At 49.6% G+C, this 18,707-nt stretch overlaps 5 protein-coding genes across 5 annotated transcripts; 2 read left to right on the plus strand and 3 right to left on the minus strand.

The window, feature by feature from the left end:
• Positions 1-1,105: 1,105 nt before the first annotated feature.
• EI90DRAFT_2924063 (P-loop containing nucleoside triphosphate hydrolase protein) lies at positions 1,106-4,155 on the minus strand (the record flags this gene model as incomplete). Its single annotated transcript, XM_039054843.1, has 12 exons — positions 1,106-1,243; positions 1,299-1,380; positions 1,432-2,018; positions 2,071-2,505; positions 2,562-2,810; positions 2,868-3,388; positions 3,445-3,495; positions 3,546-3,659; positions 3,714-3,770; positions 3,824-3,846; positions 3,904-4,017; positions 4,079-4,155. The coding sequence occupies 12 exons, from the start codon at positions 4,153-4,155 to the stop codon at positions 1,106-1,108; spliced, it is 2,448 nt and encodes an 815-aa protein (XP_038914830.1).
• A 1,605-nt stretch (positions 4,156-5,760) lies between these two features.
• Positions 5,761-9,294, plus strand: EI90DRAFT_1391010 (uncharacterized protein). The gene is made up of 11 exons (XM_039051747.1): positions 5,761-6,013; positions 6,062-6,164; positions 6,217-6,787; positions 6,842-7,027; positions 7,089-7,233; positions 7,295-7,588; positions 7,645-7,868; positions 7,917-8,128; positions 8,179-8,304; positions 8,353-8,508; positions 8,560-9,294. The coding sequence occupies exons 1-11, from the start codon at positions 5,803-5,805 to the stop codon at positions 8,957-8,959; spliced, it is 2,628 nt and encodes an 875-aa protein (XP_038914831.1). The 5' UTR covers positions 5,761-5,802; the 3' UTR covers positions 8,960-9,294.
• Positions 9,295-10,453: 1,159 nt separating this feature from the next.
• Positions 10,454-12,644, minus strand: EI90DRAFT_3062531 (uncharacterized protein). Its single transcript, XM_039060643.1, has 6 exons — positions 12,582-12,644; positions 12,393-12,530; positions 11,967-12,340; positions 11,702-11,902; positions 11,613-11,648; positions 10,454-11,559 (listed from the first exon to the last, which is right to left on the minus strand). The coding sequence occupies exons 2-6, from the start codon at positions 12,448-12,450 to the stop codon at positions 10,633-10,635; spliced, it is 1,596 nt and encodes a 531-aa protein (XP_038914832.1). The 5' UTR covers positions 12,451-12,530; positions 12,582-12,644; the 3' UTR covers positions 10,454-10,632.
• A 2,248-nt stretch (positions 12,645-14,892) lies between these two features.
• Positions 14,893-15,989, plus strand: EI90DRAFT_3210437 (UNC-50; the record flags this gene model as incomplete). Its single annotated transcript, XM_039066444.1, has 6 exons — positions 14,893-14,957; positions 15,022-15,047; positions 15,106-15,292; positions 15,355-15,564; positions 15,620-15,660; positions 15,716-15,989. The coding sequence occupies 6 exons, from the start codon at positions 14,893-14,895 to the stop codon at positions 15,838-15,840; spliced, it is 654 nt and encodes a 217-aa protein (XP_038914833.1). The 3' UTR covers positions 15,841-15,989.
• Positions 15,990-16,032: 43 nt separating this feature from the next.
• On the minus strand, positions 16,033-18,575 carry EI90DRAFT_3210439 (Serine/threonine-protein phosphatase 2B catalytic subunit A1; the record flags this gene model as incomplete). Its single annotated transcript, XM_039066445.1, has 11 exons — positions 16,033-16,497; positions 16,549-16,668; positions 16,725-16,902; positions 16,969-17,189; positions 17,242-17,319; positions 17,376-17,515; positions 17,567-17,824; positions 17,883-17,981; positions 18,040-18,065; positions 18,131-18,335; positions 18,435-18,575. The coding sequence occupies 11 exons, from the start codon at positions 18,573-18,575 to the stop codon at positions 16,068-16,070; spliced, it is 1,896 nt and encodes a 631-aa protein (XP_038914834.1). The 3' UTR covers positions 16,033-16,067.
• Positions 18,576-18,707: the final 132 nt, after the last annotated feature.

The raw sequence follows: 18,707 nt of genomic DNA on the forward strand, positions 1-18,707 counted from the left end.
AGTATTGTGGTTGTTAATTCATAATATGCCATCTAAACCTTAGGATCACATACTTTATGCCGCGAATAAAGAAGTCGCGACGCCGGGCACGCTCTCCACGGGGTGACCAACCATGAGTCCGGGTTCCTGTCTGACGGCTAACACCTGTTTCATCTACAAATACTAGGTGTTCTGCTTGGTAGTTTCCCCCCATGTACTGTCTGAAGTCCGCGCGTCTTCCTTCATCACGCTCGGCAGCTATTCTCTGAACCTGAAATAGACATCAATGGTATTGCCATAGTTAGAAAGTGACTCAATACCTTCTTGTATGTTAGATCGCGACGCGTCATTTCACGGGAAATTGTGCGCTCACTGATTTCAATATGGAACTCATTGATGAGAGCAGTCCGGAGCTCAGAGAGCATGAGGTCGGGCTTCATTTCAATGAGGCTATCTAGAAACTACAGCAAAGAGTTAGAGGGCAGTGGAATCCAATATGTGGATAGCTACATTGATAGAATGGACATTCAGACAGCGATGTCGGCCGCGAGTTTCAGTGAGGGGGCCACGTTGATGTCTTTCCGGGTGTGCAAGAATCTTCCGGACAGTGCGTGCAGGCACTTGTATAGCTTCTGAAATTTGCGATGTGCTCATAGTCTCAGACATGGTAATCAAGAGCTCTCTGGCTGGGGGTTTAAGGTGTTTGCCCATTGTCGCACAACGGGAAATGCGGGCTAGCCATATTTGGCACGGAGGAGTGTCATTGGGACACAATATGTAATAAGTGCTCAAATTTTCCTAAAATAATCGAACAGCTGACTTGTTCCCGATATGTTTAACAAAATCTGATCGGCCGTTTTTTTTGTCTCTTGCTGTAATAGTGTGCATGCAGCCACGTCTTGATTCGTTCGTAGGCACTTTGCTGCCAGACCGAATATGCACACACGCATGCGCATGCTGGTTCCAATATCGCTTGGCTTATTAAAATACACGAAGAGTATCATCACCCTGTGCAGAGAATGAAATATGGGAGAAAACAAAGAAATATTCTACTCGTGAACGTGGAAGCGGAAGGTCATGTACAGAAGATGAGATTCTGTTTCCCCAAGTTTTTCTTGCGGATTGCTCAGGCATACAGGTCATCATCATCAGCATCTTGCCCAAATCCAGCGTTAGAATTCGGTGCATTGGCCGGTGCCTGGGAAGGTGCACCACCCTCAGGGAACTTGAAAGTCGAACCAAAGCTACGGGATTGTTGTAGATTCTGAAAGGCATAATATTTTAGCTTCCAGCAGAATAGAAGCAGTTGTGCAACTCACCTGAGCAAACATTTCATATCGTCGGATGTCTTGATCCGAGACAGAACGGCGAGCAAACCTCATAGCCTCCTCAAAGTGGGCACTGTTGAAGTGGATGAGAGTCAGACTGCATAAGAGAAACCTCGTGACTCACACAGTAATTTCAGGAACGGGATCATCCTCTTCCAAGTCTTCCTCCATGTCTTCGTCGCTTGTCCTAGCTGCCTTTTCTCTCTCGCGCCGTATGTCAGCTTCAATGCTTTCACGGATTGCGAGCTTTGCTGCACGCTGACAGATCTCAGTCAGATCAGCACCAGAGAACCCGTGAGTATTCTTGGCAAGGAAGCCAAGGTCCACTTCCTTGGCAATAGGCGATTTGCGAAGAGCGGCTTTGAGAATAGCAGCTCGGGATGGTTCGTCAGGCAGAGGGATGTAAATGAGTTGGTCGAGGCGACCAGGGCGGAGAAGGGCGGGATCGATCTGATCCGGCCTATTGGTAGCGCCAATGATGAAGACATTCTTCTTGGCATTCATACCGTCCATCTCAGTGAGAATTTGGTTCAACACGCGGTCACCAGCACCGCCGCCATCGCCACCCGCGCCGGAGCCGCCACGAGCCTTGGCGATGCTGTCCAACTCGTCGAAGAACATTACGCAAGGAGCGGCCGCACGAGCCTTATCAAACACGTCCCGCACATTTGCCTCCGATTCACCGAACCACATTGTGAGCAACTCAGGTCCCTAAACCAACATTTCAGCCCAATCGGGCGATGCGCAAATCGTGCATACCCACCTTAATACTGATAAAGTTTGCCTGGCACTCGTTGGCAATAGCCTTAGCCAAGAGGGTCTTTCCGGTACCAGGAGGTCCATAGAATAACACACCCTTGGATGGTGACATACCATACTTAACGAACTTGTCGGGATGCTCGACAGGGTAAGTGACAGTTTCCTGGAGCTCCTGCTTGACTTTGTCCAGTCCACCAATGTCGTCCCAAGTTGTGGTCGGAATTTCGACCACGGTCTCCCGAAGAGCCGATGGATTGGACGCACCCAAGGCAAAGCGGAAATTCTCCATTGTGACGCCCAGTGCATCTAAAACCTCAGCATCAATCGTGTCTTCATCAAGGTCAATAAGATCCATCTTTTCTCTGATTTGCTGCATAGCAGCCTCAGAGCAAAGCGAAGCGATATCGGAACCGACGTATCCATGGGTGTCCGCGGCAATCTGGCAATTGAACTCCACCTCAGCGCCTTCCAAACCATAACACCCGAAGCTCTTACCTGTTCCAAATCCACATCATCAACAAGTTTCATATTCTTCGTGTGAATCCGAAGGATTTCCAGGCGGCCAGTGGGATCAGGAATACCAATGTCAACTTCGCGGTCAAAACGGCCGAATCGACGAAGGGCAGGATCAATCGAATTTGGTCTGTTAGTGGCAGCCATAACGACAACGTTAGAACGTGATTTTAAGCCGTCCATTAGGGTCAAGAGCTGCGACACAACACGGCGCTCGACTTCGCCATTTGTCTTGGAAAATAGAAGGTTTGACAGAATGCATTGTGAATATTGCGGACAGGGACATACCTTTTCACGTTTAGGTGCGATTGAGTCAATCTCATCAATGAAAATGATGGCAGGTGAATTCTTCTCCGCTTCCTCAAAAGCTTTCCGCAGGTTACTTTCCGACTCCCCTGCCATCTTACTCATGATTTCGGGCCCATTGATAAGGAAGAAGAAAGCGCCTGTCTCGTTTGCAACGGCACGAGCCATGAGAGTTTTTCCTGTCCCAGGAGGGCCATACAACAAGATACCGCGAGGTGGTTTGATACCAATAGATTTGAATAATTGGGGGTGGCGGAGAGGAAGTTCAACTAATTCGCGAATTTGCGCCATCTGCTTGCGACAGCCACCGATGTCATCGTAGCCAACGTCCGCAAGGTTGGCTTCCTCATCCTCACGCTTGACCGGATCGCCTTCGGTGTGAATGACAGTGTCTTGAGCTACGATGCAAAACTCTGCCGGATCTGTTTCTATGACTTTGAATTCAACGGTCCTCATCCCTCCGCGTACAAGAAATGTATCGCCCTTGCGCACGGGACGATAAGCTAGTGTAGAACACGAATATCAGCCAAAATGCAGTCTCCGACATATTTATAACTACCTTCGAGGAAGTAGGGCTTTAGGTATACATCGAAAATGTTTCCGCTTAGACCTGAAGCGAAAGATCAGCACGTACGCGTTCTCCAACATCGAATGCCATACCCTCAATTGAATCGTCGAACGGCAAGATATGGACGCGCTTGCCATATTTTATGTCATGGCAAGGATGGACGTGACACAGATCACCAAGTTTGACGCGCAAATTGTTGCGAGCGACTGGATAGGGATGATTAAGCCGGTGCGAAAACGGTTGGCCTCCAAATTTCATACCTTTGTTCATTTGGATTCTACCCTCTTCAACATCATCGGAGCTTAAGCAAATGAGCACTAGCCAAACTTTGAGCATATGCCGAGCAACGGGGCTATTTGTGTTGTCACACCTGTGTCCTTCCTCTTTTTTCCCCTGGAAATTGGGATGTGTAAGACACGGAGGATTTGGGCAAGCAATGCACATGCATACCTGACAATGATGGTGTCGCCGCGGAAAAGTTCCAGAGCCTCCATAGTTGCGGGGCTCATGGTAGCGACGGAGTTATCATCAGAAGTGGCTTCATCAACGATAAGTCGATTTGGGCTAGGAAGAGGTTGTGTCAGCGTGAGAAGTGTCGAACGCGTCCCGAGCAGAGTGATCTTACGATTTCTTTGGCCTGAGAATAGCGGTAGAGATGTCATTCTCTCCTGGTTGAGGCGCTGCGCCAGATGGGTCAGCCATGGTCTGTCAAGAAAGCAAAGTTTGAGAGTTGGAGGTGAGGACGCGTCAGTGCCAGCACCTTAAGAGGCAGACTCTCTCGACACGTGATTGGGTGGCCATTTATTCTCTGCTCTTCGTCCAAGTTCTGCCACTTACGCGTCCTCGAGCTTCAAACGCGTTTCAGGTTACGGAAATTGCATGCAGAACCTACTCGGAAACGAGTAGTACCAAGTCTGCTGTTGCTAATTACAACGGATATCCAACGAAGTCCCTCTATTCAAACATATGGACATTGGGAACCAGCCTCTGCAACTGCGTCATGTTTTTTTTTTGTGGGCGTACTGGTCCCCATTGCATGCCATTGTCTACTTGGCCCAACTGCGAGCCTTCCCATATGTAATATTTTTTTTTTATTGAGGCCTTCCAAGCGGGATCGCCGAGACAACTCTTGGCTCTCTGATAATCACATCCCATGTCTTCTAACAGGGTACCCTGATAGTTGTGAGTGCAGTGTGGACATTTGAGTCGCCATCTTCCGGATCTGAAACCGACAAGTTTGTGTGAATTTCCTGTTTGACGCAGACCCCGCTGAGTTCACCAGTATTTCGAAGTGAACGTGCAAGCACTTGGCTCCCAAAGTTTTCACCCTCGAACCGTGGACTGTCTATATCTCCAATCTCTCTGCATAGGCGGTTGACTTTACCGTTTGGGGTTTCTGGGTGTAGCTTCATTGTTTCTGCTTTCTGCCATGGGGTGATCGTTCACCCTCACGTCGTCCGAACTGGTTAAACGCTGCAATGTCTCGGTTAAATCAGTGATGATTTGGCTTTTGAAAGTTGAACACAGGGAGTTGGGCGCCTCTTTCATGCAGTAACTGTTTTCGAGTCCTCTATCTTGGTCACCGAGGAGGGGTATAAGGTGTTCTAGCACGCACGTTTATGTCACTTTTGACAATATATCACCAACCCACTGTTCTCCATGGAAAAAAATGGGTATCACCTGAAGCTGTCTTTTCTGTGGTCTCAGACTTGTGACATATGGGTGCTCGAGTCACTTGGGTCATTTATGGGGTAGTATAGTTCATCGATACGGATGGTCTTTTTCCTAGTATACTAGTAGTTGGAGCAGTCCATATAACGTATTGTTCACTCTGGCCTAAAAGTGCCATTCTTGTCGGAGAGTATTCGAGGGATCGATGGTTGCTTACAGCTGATCATGGAGCGAAAATTCCCTGGGGATATTCTTATGAGTATTATACAGGATATAACGATTTCCTGACCCCGGCCTGAGCAGTCTCACTAGATCTGGGGTTTTAACCCGACCTAACTACAATTCCAAAACAAGAACACATTAGTTCTAGTACCCTCGTGTGGCAGCCAGAATGCTTTGTTCCCGAAATATTCAAATTGGACGCGCCCCTGTGCAGTTTGAGATGCTTTTTGCGAGAGGGTCAAGTTTTTGTAGTTCATAATCCAATTTAAACCGCTTCGTCATGGAATCGGGTTGTCGATAGAAGTTTCCCCTAAATATACCACGCACAAACGTTATTTGGAGCGAAGGGTCAAGAAATCCTTTAAGCGCGCGGCAATGTGAGGGACTTGCCGATTTAATTCAAAGACTCATTGAGTCATTCAATAAATTGTCACTGTGGCTGCCATCGCGAGGAACATGAAATGGGTGGCAAGAGCTCTGTCAGTGCCATCAGCAGATACCGATGCCTGTCTTTCTGTATTCTTTGAGTCGACACCCTCAAATAAGTACCTCTTCAATTGTAGTGAGGGCACTTTTCGCGCTATACAGCAACGGAAAGTCGGATTGTCAAGGATCAAAGCCCTTTTTTTGACGCGTATACATACCCAAAGGAGCTCTGGAGTGCCTAGTCAGTTTAAACAGTTTTCCGATGCGCGTTGGGCTCATTAATTGATAGGTTTACTTATGTCGCTTGCCGATAGTGGCTCAAGCTCGTTCACGATTATTGGCCCGGAAGGGCTCAATCATTATCTAGCTACTACACGGTCTTACGCAATGAGGTAAGTGACACGTACGAGACAGATGGAGTGCCTTTGACGTCGCTCCATGCAGGGAAAACTTAGAAGTCAAAGCAACGGAAGCTTCATTTTCTCCTATTGGGGGCCAATGCCCAACTACTCCCCTCGTTTTTAGAGATGAAAACCTTTCCGTGTACGCCGTGCCGATAGACCCTCGCCGTTATAGACCGGAGGACTCGACTCCTTCCCCACCTTCCTTTCGTTCAGCAAAGCGAAAGGCTTCTAGGACCCCCTCCCCCGTAGGAGAAGGCGAGAGACATTCTTTGCTTCCTTCGTCTCCTCAAGCTCGCATTGTCTGCCAAACCTATTGTGGTTTAAAGCCTGATGATGGACAGCAAGGGGAGCTGTCCAGGTCACGAAAGCTCCCTATGAATTGGGAGCTTCACGCGCGTCGCTTGCCCTACGCTCAGAGAGCCACTGCGGCTGTCAGCTTCATTGGCCTTGGGCCTTCTGTCCGGGGGAAGTTCGATGCAAAGCGGGCCCAAGCACTGGGGGTGTTCGGTTCCGACCGTGCAAGGCTCACAAGGGGTGAAACTGTTCTGTCCAAAGATGGCGTGACATCAGTTACGCCGGACATGTGCATTGGTCCAGGGATATCTCCTTCTGTAAGCCAGAATTACATTTCGCCTTGAGATCGCAGCCGACTTCATTACCCCCAGGCTTTCATGTTCATAGAATGCCCTTCTACGGAGTACATACCAGGCATTGCATCCTCACTAACGCTCGGCGTGAATGGTCCTTTGAGTGCTGCGAGGTTATCTTTCATCATCCACCGTGTTGGTCGTGGCGTTTTGGAAGACGAGAGATATGTAGCGTGGATGCATGCTTTTGGAGCTGATGTTGAGGTAAGCGCCTAATGATATACGCCCGTTATCTTCGTGAATAAGTCTCAAACTAGGCGGATAGCATCTCATAGCGAGTGACGAATATGGAGCCAACCCCGTTGCATATACCTCGTCATCATATATTCAACTTAGCTTAGCTGAATTAGATGATCGGATATTCCGTATACCGTCAAATCGATTAGAACCTATCAAACCCGTGCCAGGCTGTGCGAGTCTACCACTTGTCAATCGCGACCTTCAGAGCTAACGAAATCGTGTGCCAATTAGCTCTACCTACCAATTCAAAACCCCTTCTCCTTGACCATCAGATAGGCATGCATCCTCCTGCATGCTCTTCTGTGGTCAGCCCGATGGGAATGAAGGACGAGTTTCACCCTGCTCTTCAAAAAATCAGAGAGGGCGACACGAAGTCCGTTCTCTCCCCGGACATGTATCAAACCATCAACCTTATCCATGAGGAAGCACACCTTGAAGAGGACTCTAGGACGAAGGAACCAGGGGATGATGTTGTTATCACCACTCTCGGGACCGGCAGTGCGCTCCCCTCGAAGACGAGGAATGGTTAGCATCATTCATCAGGATCATTCTTGGCAGATGATTCAATCTGTTTTTTAAAGTTTTAGCTAACCTCGTTCAGATTCCGCACCAGGGAAACATTTTATTGGATGCTGGGGAGGGCACATGGGGACAAATCGCTCGGCGGTTCGGGCAGGATACCACCGACTCGACTGGCGTGCCTTCCCCGGAGTCGATTTTACGCGACCTCAAATGCGTGTTTATTTCTCACATTCATGCAGACCATCATCTTGGGTTGGCGAAACTTTTATCTCTCCGACGCACAGTGAGTCGACGCAAGTTTTGAATCATGCATTTCTGATATTTCCATTAGATAGACCCTCCTCCAGAACACCCTATATACCTCATTGCAAACGTACAAACATTCGATTATCTCGAGGAGTATCACGACCTCGAGGATTTGGGTATAAACAACCTGTCTTACGTACGAAAGATACACTCCGCTGACATATCGACTGCAACGCAAATCCCTTCGAGGGAGAGACTGAGGCTTTCGTCCGAGGAGCTTTCAGATCGCGTCAATTTGTACGGAATTTTTCATGCTCGCGCATTGCATGTTACTAACGACGATAAAGGTCCAACAAGCATTTGGTGGAACTGAAGGGCAGCCTCGGAATGTCCTCTGTTCAGACAGTTGATGTGCAGCATCGTGGGCCATGCTACGGGATTGTTTTTAAACACATTGAGGGATGGAGCATTGTGTAAGCATATCACCTCCCTTCGAAATCCCTGTTGACCGTGTGACAAAGCTTTTCTGGTGATACGATGCCGTGCGATGCTCTGGCCGAAGCTGGCAGGAGCGCAACAGTACTGATCCATGAAGCGACGATGGCTGACGACGAGGAAGAATTGGCGCGCGGGAAACAACACAGCACTGTTGGGCAGGCAATCAAAGTTGGGAAACAGTATGCATCGTTATACTCCTTACCTTTCAAACACTTAAATCCGCTTTTTAGAATGGAGGCGAAGCATATTCTACTGACTCACTTCTCCCAGCGCTACCCCAAAATCACGAACCTGAACTCAGCGCCGTCAGCAACCAACACTTGTACACTCACTCAAAGCACCAACGCAGCATCGAACGTCGCGCTAGCCTTCGATGGAGCTGCTGTCCCAATTGGCTCGCTGTGGAAACTGAGCAAATACACTCCAGCGCTAGAAAAACTGTTTGCCGAGACTGCAGCAGTGATTGGCGAAGACGAAGAAGATCTGACAGTTCCCGCGAGGGAGAATACGCAAAGAGAAGGCATGGCTTCAGACTCAGCTACAGATTTGCGAACAGCAACTAGTGGAGAGCGAGAAATACCACCTATACGAGAAAAGAAAAAGCCAAAGCGCATCGCTGAACGTCAATGACGAGCAAGTCATATTTTAGATGTCCTCTATACATGTACCCTCCCAAATCCCAAATGTCCTCCAATTCCGAACCCGGTCCTTGCCATGCCCTGGATGTTGCAGTCTGCTGCTCAAGAGACCACCATCAAGCGATATTACAACGTAACCATAAGTGGGAGTGGCTGTCCCGCTGATGGGATTAAAGAATCACTGCATTGCACCACAACAAACTGCGGTGAATGGGTTTCCAAAAATTGATAGGAGCAACAGTGCATTAAGCAACCGCGCTGCCACAAGCCAGACGAACCCGGCTTTTCCGGACAGGTCTAGTAGACCTATCGTGCCAATAATCCCTTTCAAGAAGGGCGCGAAAAGAATGAATCAAGCGAACATAAAACATGTTCGATCGCATGAATCAATCAAACTGGACTGTGACATGTGTTGAACAGTGTGTTATGAGATGTAGTGTATAATGATGATGAAGACAAAGACGATGGTGCATATCTGATTCCTTTGAATAGTTTCTGTTTGTAGTATTGGGCATGTGTAACTTGGCTCAACTGGCATGGAGCCCGGCGCGATCGGTCGGACAACGTCACGCAGATCAGCAGGAGAACATGTACCCTAGGGAGCTAGGAACAGGTCTCACTTGCCAAAATAGAATCGAGCCCTGCCAGTATCCCCCATAAAATCATTTAGCCTGTTGTATATGTGTGTGTGTGTGTGTTATGATGCGCAGTATTGTCATGAGCATGTCTAGGTCAGGCAACTGCTGGTTGAGCACAACGCCGTCGACACCATAGGGGATGTACGACAGCAAGAGGCACGTCACCTCCGGACAGCCGTACGAGACCGACGCCGAATCAGTGCCCCTCCTCGTGCCCCCAACGTTGCTTCGCAGTAGTATCATGATATCGTGTAGATGGTAGTTTAAGTCATTGACTGCATCTGCAATATCTGGAAGGGTCTCGTTTTATGGGTTGCAGACTTGCTCCGATAGGACGCGGTGCGAAATACACATGTATGACGCTCAAGAAGGGACACGTTAAAGAGGTCAAACCACCCCGAAACCATCGTCAGCCTTCAACGTTGGTCCGCCCGGTCCGTCCTTTGATGCATCATGTGTGTTATCTGTGATCTGTGGTTAGGCAGATTCCTTTGGTCTGGATCGATCTTGTTGTAGAGACAGAAGTTTCACATAGCGCGACCGAAGAAAATGAGGAGGGAAGAGAGGGATACTCGTCACCCTTTATACCTGGCCACATGCACAGCATATGACTCGGCGTCTTGGATTTAACGCGGGATTTTTGCCATACGTGCACATTCATTTGGTAAAGTCGCCAATCGATCCTAGGTTGCGGCAACATCCAGCCATCTGCTATACGTTTCCTTGAACCACATAACCAAAGAGGAAGGACCCAATACCAAGTCGTGAGCCGTCCGCGGACCGGTCACTCTTGTAGCGGAGTTGGCGGAATTTATCGCAAGTGCGTGTGAAATATCACAGTACTATTCCATAGCTCGTTACAAGCGGCCCCTGGTCTGTTCATTACGGGGTAATTAAAGTTTTGCCTCTAATGGGATTGTTACTTTTAGAAGTGGATGAACGCAAAGAATTTATTACCACAGACAAATGGATGCAGTCAACAAATTTTTACAATAAAAGGCGAGTTCGGAGACGATTTTTGGTACGTTCACCGGCGGGCTGACTTGCGCCGGGACTTTCTTCTCTTCCTCCCACCGCTGCCGGAGTTTGGACCTTGGCCACCGCCTGAAGTACCGTTAACTTCATCCCCACTGTCACTTCTGACCGAGTCATCCATCTCTCCGGCGCGGGGGCTCACCTCCCCACTGGCGGTGATACGGTCGCGCAAAGGAACGGGCCCATTTTCTGAGTGAATGACTGGAGGTCCTTGACGAACTATTCGGTCGAGAAGTGACCCAGTACGGTTTGATTCGCCTCTGGGCGAGCCCAGGATCACCTCCTCAGACCGGCGACGACTTACGAGGCGCAAACCGACCTCGTACGTATCCGGGTTTTTTATATAGTAGCCAGGAGGAAGTATGCTGGAATACGTAGTTCGTGATTCCACTAGATCACGGAGTTCAGGTGCTTGGGCACGAGAAATTTCCGGCCCTTGGAAGTCTCGAGGCCGTCGCTGAGAACCCTCTCCTAGGTCTAGACCGAAATCTCCGTTTGTTTGGCCTCTACTGCGAGAGGGCCATGGGGCACTGGATACTGGAGGCGCAGGGTCTTGGCGGTTAGTGGTCTCGGGCTTGCGAAGATCATAACCAGGATAAGAATTGTTCGGGAGACCAGAAGATTGATCACGATTGGAGCGAAGTTGGGCACCCCATCGTCTCTCTGGGAGTCGCTCCCTTTCAATTTGAACCGGTGTCGGAGTGGGAATTGAACGTGAACGGTATTGATTCTCATTGGCTTGGTGATCATTGAGAGGTCGATTGAAGGAGTGGGACAATGCATTTGCCGGCGGCTGGTAGAGCGATGAGTTCCGTTCGTGCTGCAGCAGTGGGAAAGCGGCTGGCAATCCTGTCTCATTTCGCAAGTCGAAGCTAGGTCGGGAGGCTGTATAATCGTCGGAGACATCCATTCGGTGATACTGGGAATGAGGAGTTAAGCCAGGGTACCGCTGATGGAAAAATACAAACTCACATCGCGATCTCGAGTAATATCCCGTGATGCGGTGTTCTAGGCAACGCGTCAATGATGATACGGGACAGAGGGTAACACAAAGATTATACATTGTCATTTCCTGCTTGGTCCAATTTTCCAAATGTGCGAACCTTGGCCACAGGGACGTTGTTCGATCCAGTAATACGTTTGGGAACAGCAGGTGAAGGCGACTGAAATCTCTGTCGATTCGGAGAGGGCGAAATCTTGCGAGATTTAGCTGGAGGGGGAGACGCTGACGCAACCCTTTTATTTCTCCGGGATGTCTGTTCCTGTTGGTCAACCAGTAGAGGTTTATACCATCGCTAGCATATTAGCGAAGCAGACAATGCGGACCTGATCTCGTTGCGCAATAGCTTCGTCACGCTCGCGTTCGATCTGAGCCCTACGTACCAGGTTTGCAGCGCTCACCTCAGGGACGTGATGAGGTGGACCTGTCAGCGTGGGTGTTTGTTTGGAGGCAACTCTTTCGGTTTCTGAAGACACCGCAGACACCGCAGAGGTAGTTCTTACACGAGGCCCCGTGGGTACAGCCTTGTTGCCTTCGCCGGCTTCCGGTTGAGATGTGGGAGGCCCGCGCCTTGATGGCCCAGAAGGAGGAAGACGAGTTTGGGAAGCAAATGCTGGATGTGAGGCATCTTTGACTCCTGGAGGAACCACAGGACGGTCACCGCGAGGGCCAGAAGGGGCACCAGGGACAACTGGCGGTTCTGCCCAACAGGGATTCAGCTTGTGCTTGCAGAAATGAAAGATGTATCATACCTTTGGGAGGCAAAGGCCTTCCGTTCCAATTCTTAGGGCCCTGGGGAATACCTTGCATCGGCGATGGTTCTGCCTGAGGTGCAGATCGTTTCTGCTTGAACTCCGTACTTTGTGGAGGCAGGGGCGCCCGCTTTGGTCCTAAGACGCCGTCATCAGTGAGCAGCAAGTGCAAAGTAATAGATTGCGCACGGGTAGGTATGCCGTCGGGTTTCTTCTCATGGGATTCCGGAGTGGGTGCTCTGGGGATCGACTGGACGACATCAGGTTCAGTTCCTCTTCGCTTCTTCAAATCTACCTCATTGTCGGGCGGAGATCGTTGCCTGTAATGAGCATCACTTCCATGGTTGTATTCGGTTTGGCGAACTGGCGGAGCTAATTCTGTTTGCGGGCTGTAAGCGGTAGTAAAGATCAGACATCCATTGAAAGAACACCACATAGAATCTTCCAACCTTCGGTGTGCTCGAAAGTCGGGCGTTCGTGCGTTATGAGAAAGATGTGGAGTGGGTGAACGACTCCGGCGTCCTAAACCCCAAAGGCCCAAATTAACATCGAGACAAAGGCACGGAAAATCCAGGACACGCGGGATTGCGGCAAAAAGTAGAGGGGGGCAAGAGCGTAAGTTATCGCGATATGGGACAGGGACGAAGTGGAAAAAAGGTCGGTGCTAATCTCCTCGCCTACTTTGCAACTCATAACGGGACATAAATCACGACACGCTATGTGTCTGCTTGATCCGACGACGGATACACTGGAGTAGGATGACAAATGAAACCATCCTTTCAGCGTATTCCTGAGGCATCGGCAACGTTATGTAATGCAAGAGTATAGAAGCGAGGAGAGAGTACAAGACGGTAGGGGGTGCGGGAAGCTCTGGAGGGATTGATACGGAAACGTACTTATGGGACCTGGTGATAGCGATTCTCGGTGACTCGCTCGTCGATCAGGCGTGGGAGACCGTCGGCGGTTGTATACTCGTTGCGGCGATGGGCTTGGTCTACGAGGCTGATATCTATTTCGATCCTCATCCGGAGAGCGATGTCGACGGCTATCCCAGTCAGATTGGCGATCTGACACGTGGTGACTCGGTCGGATAGAATCTAACGTGTCTCGAGGCCGTTCGTAGTCTCTCGATACATCACGATCGTTATCACGGGGAACTAGGTGAGCGTGCTCCAGGCTAGGGCTCCAACGACGAGAATCACCGCGGCCTGAACGAGTTTTGTCAGCATCCCTAGGAGGTTCATTCGTATTCCCCTGTCGGGAAGAATCTTTGCGTCTGAATGACGCATTATCTTCACGGCCGTGTGGAAGGGAGGATGCAGAAACGTTAGCGGCAGTGCGCCTTCCACGATCATCCAGACCTTCTCGGCGTCTCTCATAGTCCGGAGATTTTTCCGGCACCCAACTGTCCCAACCCTCACGACGACGGCTCCTTTCGAGCTCAGCTTCTCGACGGCGCCTTTCGCGGCTGGGTGTCCCACTCCTTGAGCGTTCACGAGGTTTGTCACGGTCCCTGCCTCGCTCTCTGGCTGCATGTCCATCTGACGACTCGTTAGTTCGCTTATCCCTGGTACGCTCACGGTCATCTGTGCGCCTAGGCGGTGTCAAGGTGCGGCGTTCTTTCGCACGCGGAGGGACAGAGAGAGGTTGTTCCCAGGTCGTTTCATCGGTTTTAACGTTGTGATAATAGACGTCGCCAGTAGTTATAGACCTCTTAGCCTCCCAATGAGGAGGCAGATCAGAATCCTTGTGGGCGGAAGCTGACTTTTGAGACTGCAGTTTTAACTCTTCGTCACGGCGACGAGCAGCTTCAGCAGCAGCTGTAGTTTCAGCGGAAGGTTTCGGAGGAAGGGAAGGATGCGAAACAGTTGACAGACCACTGGATAAAGTAAGCTTATGGTTCGAACCCGAGGAGCTCTGAGAAATTGTGGAGGTAAAAGAGGCACTGTTTTCCAATCTTGCAGAAACCTGGGGAGGTTTCGAAAGACGCTCGCGTAAAGATTTGTTTGCAGCAGGGGACGCTGGCGCTGCCGGGTCGTCTTTTCGAGCACTATAAGGCGCGGGCGGCTGGGATGCTGAATCCGGTTGGGCGGTGGGGGGCCCAATGTCGTCGTCTCCAGCAACGAGAGATACGACATCTTCGCGGTCGTCCTCATCATCATAACGAGCGCCATCACCCCAATCCAAAGATTCTGTATCTTCTTCGTGCTGAGACATAGTCTACTGTAGCGTCAAATGTGTCCAACGAACTTCAGCAACTTGCAACGTTCAGCGCTACGTTTGCTTCCGGCGTGAGGAAACTTTATGGCTTCCATCCTGCCACTCAGCTTTCCCCACAACCGCCCATCCGCAGGCCCAGCGTTTGCTGCTCGGGGTTTCGATCGTCGCGAAAGTCATGTTACAATAAAGACTCCATCAATATTTAAACGCGTTGTCCGAGTGTCGCACATGGTATTTAAGGGAACGTTCACAACCTGACTAGCCAAAGACTGAGAGCCTTATGATCCAGGATTTCGAACTTGCAGCCTGGAACCTCACATACTTATGCATTCAGCCCCGCCTTGTGTCAGTTTGGAATTCGACTAGATTTTTGTCGCTTCCGCTCATGCGCTGAATTTCATCGATGCAGCTACAAGCAACTGTTCTACCACAAACGTAAGAGGATCTTCTATTCACCGCCACCAACCTTATACTCAGCCAACACTTTGTGCAGAGACAAAGAATATTTGGGCAAGAGATGACCCAGCCACCGTGATTCTTGTTGTGTTCGCGTTGGCATTGAGCGCCATTGGGTGGGGTGTTTATTACCGGCGTTCCCCCTTCGGAGTGGCCTATCTTGCCATCCTTATGATAGCGAGGGACTTCCTTGGGGCTGGTGTAATAGTGGCGACTGCGGTATGGTGAGTGCGTTCGCTGGTAGGCTTTCCAAATGACCTGCTTACGGTGTTTCTTTGATACTCAGGTTACTTTCGAAAGTCTTCCTCGTCCCGTCAGACCCCGCATCGCACGAAATAGGTTCCTCCTTGGAGTGGGGTTATGCATTTGATGTGCACACCAACTCGTTTTTCCCTCTCTACTTATCGTTGTACTTGATTCAGCTCTTCCTTGCGCCCTTAATTACAAAAGATCGTTGGGTATGCCTCTGGTTAGGCAACACTCTTTATCTAGTCGCGTGCGTCTCGTTTGGGACTTCGTACCCATACTGACACTAAAGTTTCCCTTGTCAGTTTCGCCCAGTACATTTATATCACATACCTAGGCGTGAACGGTAAGGGCTCACGTTACATCCCGACGCACACTCTGATCTTCTGTCCCGTGCTCAGCCCTTCCATTCTTGATTCGTTCAGAGCTTTTGTTGTTCCCCTTGATTCCCCTCACCTTACTCTACGTTATTTCGTTACTTGGATTCAATGTCAGCAGTGCGGTGTTACGGTTATACTTCGGTTAGGCACATGCCAATATACAGCATACAAAGACGCGCCTTTAAGAGTGAACTCCATGAATTGCGGTTGTCCATGAATCAGTCGCATTTATTGTCAAAGTCCGACATGAACACAAACACAAACACAAAGGGTTATACGGTATCAGCGACATTATACACCTAGGAGCGAGGTCCAAAGGAAGTACTGAACAGGGCACGAAGTTATATTAGGAGAACCGAGGAGGGAATACGAATCATTTCTCATAGAAAGGGCCACGACCCTGCAATCGAGTAGGAGACGTTACCCTGTCTGCCAAATTCCTCAGGTCCGAATCATCATTGTCACTGCTACCTTCTGCAGCTTCTTTGATGAGTGAAATTGTGCTTTCGATGCTCCTCCGCCTGTTGCTAGGACTGGTCATGGTGGTACCTAGGCTTGACTGCCGTCCATGACCCCTGCGGAATGGCGTCGCGAGCGCAGGACCATTAGTCGGACTTACAGACGCTTGACCGAATGGCGGCGGAAGCGGCGCAGGGTGTGATACAGGAAACGGATGCGTAGGTAAAGGTGTGCTAGGTCCACTATCAGTGGTCGGGGTGCTAGGGTTGGAGAAGTGTGGAAGAGATTCCTCGGGGTCAATGAGGTCAGGCGGCAAGCGTTCGTTCTCGATATCGGATTTACGTCTGGGGAGAAGACGTCAGTGCGATATAGACATGGTCTCATGGAGTACATACGCGTCTTCGAAGTTCGAGATTGCTTTTCTGATGCCTTCTACCCCAGCCGCCAATGAACCAGCTGGTAGCCTGTTTGTTCCGGACATATTTTTGAGTTCGGACACCCGCTCGGATTCCTCACTGAGAGCGATGGAGTTAAGTTGTTCACAATGAAACCCGCAGGGAGCTATACGAACCGAAGCAGAGAGAAGACGCGAGACATACGTCCCACAGCGAGGATCTTGTTGCGGATGATCTTCCGACGTTCATCCTTCTCAACCGTCGGAGACTCCGCTTCGATGTATTCGTCCTCTTCTTCTTCTTCCAGCTCCTCCTTACTGCAACAGCTCAGAATAGCAATGAGCATATCCGTGACTAAACGACAAACGAGATGCAATGGTCAATCATACAGAACGAGATTGCAACATATCGCCTACGAACTCTTTTCGCCCACGAATGGCATACTCCATGTAAACACGTCCATGAAATTGGGTAGCCAGTAAGGATGTGGGGTGCAGTTAAACTGCCGGATATTCATAACATTGGACTCATACTTGAGGACAGCGGCCTTATTATTATAGACGTCGAGATAGTTGGGGGCACTGAATATGGTCATGACGGAAGGGAAGCCCGTAGTTCGAGTCTTTCGATACATGCGATACCTAACCAAGAGTCAGGTTCATCCGTGAGGAAGGGGTGGATAAGGAAACATGCCCTGCATCCTGTGCTTCATGTGCCCGTATTATTGAAAGTAGGTTATTTCGCTCAAGGAAAGCGCATGCCGCCTGATATCTGGGTGACGGTGGAGGTAAGAGCGGAGCCGTCACAATAATTGAACTTCTACCGACGTGAAGAAATATGAACAGCCTCGCACATGGTTGTGCACAAAAGCTTCGTTCGTTTTCTCTGACCCGAAATCTTCAATCGGATCGGACCACAAAATATCGCACATGAGACCCTGAGTGGGTGGCTCGCGGAAGCGGTTGATCTGAGAAGATGGTCATCTGTATGACCTCAGAATCCTAGAAATGTTACTCACACTTCTTATGTCATCGAGAGTGTGCAGCTCGGGCGAAAGGCCACCATGAATACACAAGAATTGCTTATTCATGATTGCAGCAAGGGGAAGCGTGCAGAACGAGTCCATGCAGGCATCATATATTCTGTCGGAGTACTTATGCTTGCACTCCAACTTGAAGGTGAAGTAATCAGTCAAGTGTCGACATTCATGGTTGCCTCGAAGCAGGAACAAGGTGTCGGGATACCAAATCTTGAGAGACCAAAGGTATAGCACGCACTATATAAGTATCATGTCAGATAAATGAAGAGAGATCGGTTGAAAAACAGCCATTCACCTCGATGCTGAAATAACCTCGGTCAACATAGTCACCCAAGAACAAATATCTTGTATCAGCTGGATTCCCTCCAACCTCGAAGAGTTTCATCAAGTCGTACTACAATATGAGGTTAGACCTGTGATCACGAATGAATTCTTGTACACGCATAACTGACATATTGACCATGAATGTCACCACAAACTGCAATTACCCCTATAGATCAGTAACTATCGCCACACCGAGAGCTAGAGTCGAGGGGTACGAACCTGTTATCGGAGCATCAACTTCCAGTAGGTTTGGCTCGCGTCTCAGAAGGTCTGTTGCCTTCGTGATGATATACATCGCCTGCTCTTCGGTCAAACGACCTTCTCTGTAGAAGTGGTTCTTGAGGAATGCGATGTCCGGTTTTGAGGGATCCACTGATGAGAAGAACTGTTCATCAGTAGGCGTAAACATGGCTGGCGCCTGAACCTATTGACGCGGAAGAACGGAGAGCCCGAAAAAAAAACACACAATGTGTGTCAGCAACGCAAGTCCATAGGTGACGAGCAGCGGTGACCTAATACCAACCTCTTTGACGACTCGTTCTTGTGTGCTGATCGTGTTTCCATCCTCCAGCTGGTGAATTGTGAAATCGATCGGAGGTGCAGGATCTTTATGTTTCTTCTGGATCTGGTTTAGCGCTCTTTGGAGTTGTGCGTGATTGTTCATTTTGATAATGTCGGATGTGAGGTTACAGGACTCCTCTCAGTGATAGGTTAAATTTGGGGAGATCGAGGTAGCTTCTGCAGCGCAAACGCGTGCGCATACAAAGGCGAAAAGCAGCAGAAGGTCAGCGTCAAG

Source organism: Cantharellus anzutake (genome assembly GCF_015039405.1).
Source record: "Cantharellus anzutake strain C23 chromosome Unknown EI90scaffold_31, whole genome shotgun sequence".
NCBI classification, from domain to species: domain Eukaryota; kingdom Fungi; phylum Basidiomycota; class Agaricomycetes; order Cantharellales; family Hydnaceae; genus Cantharellus; species Cantharellus anzutake.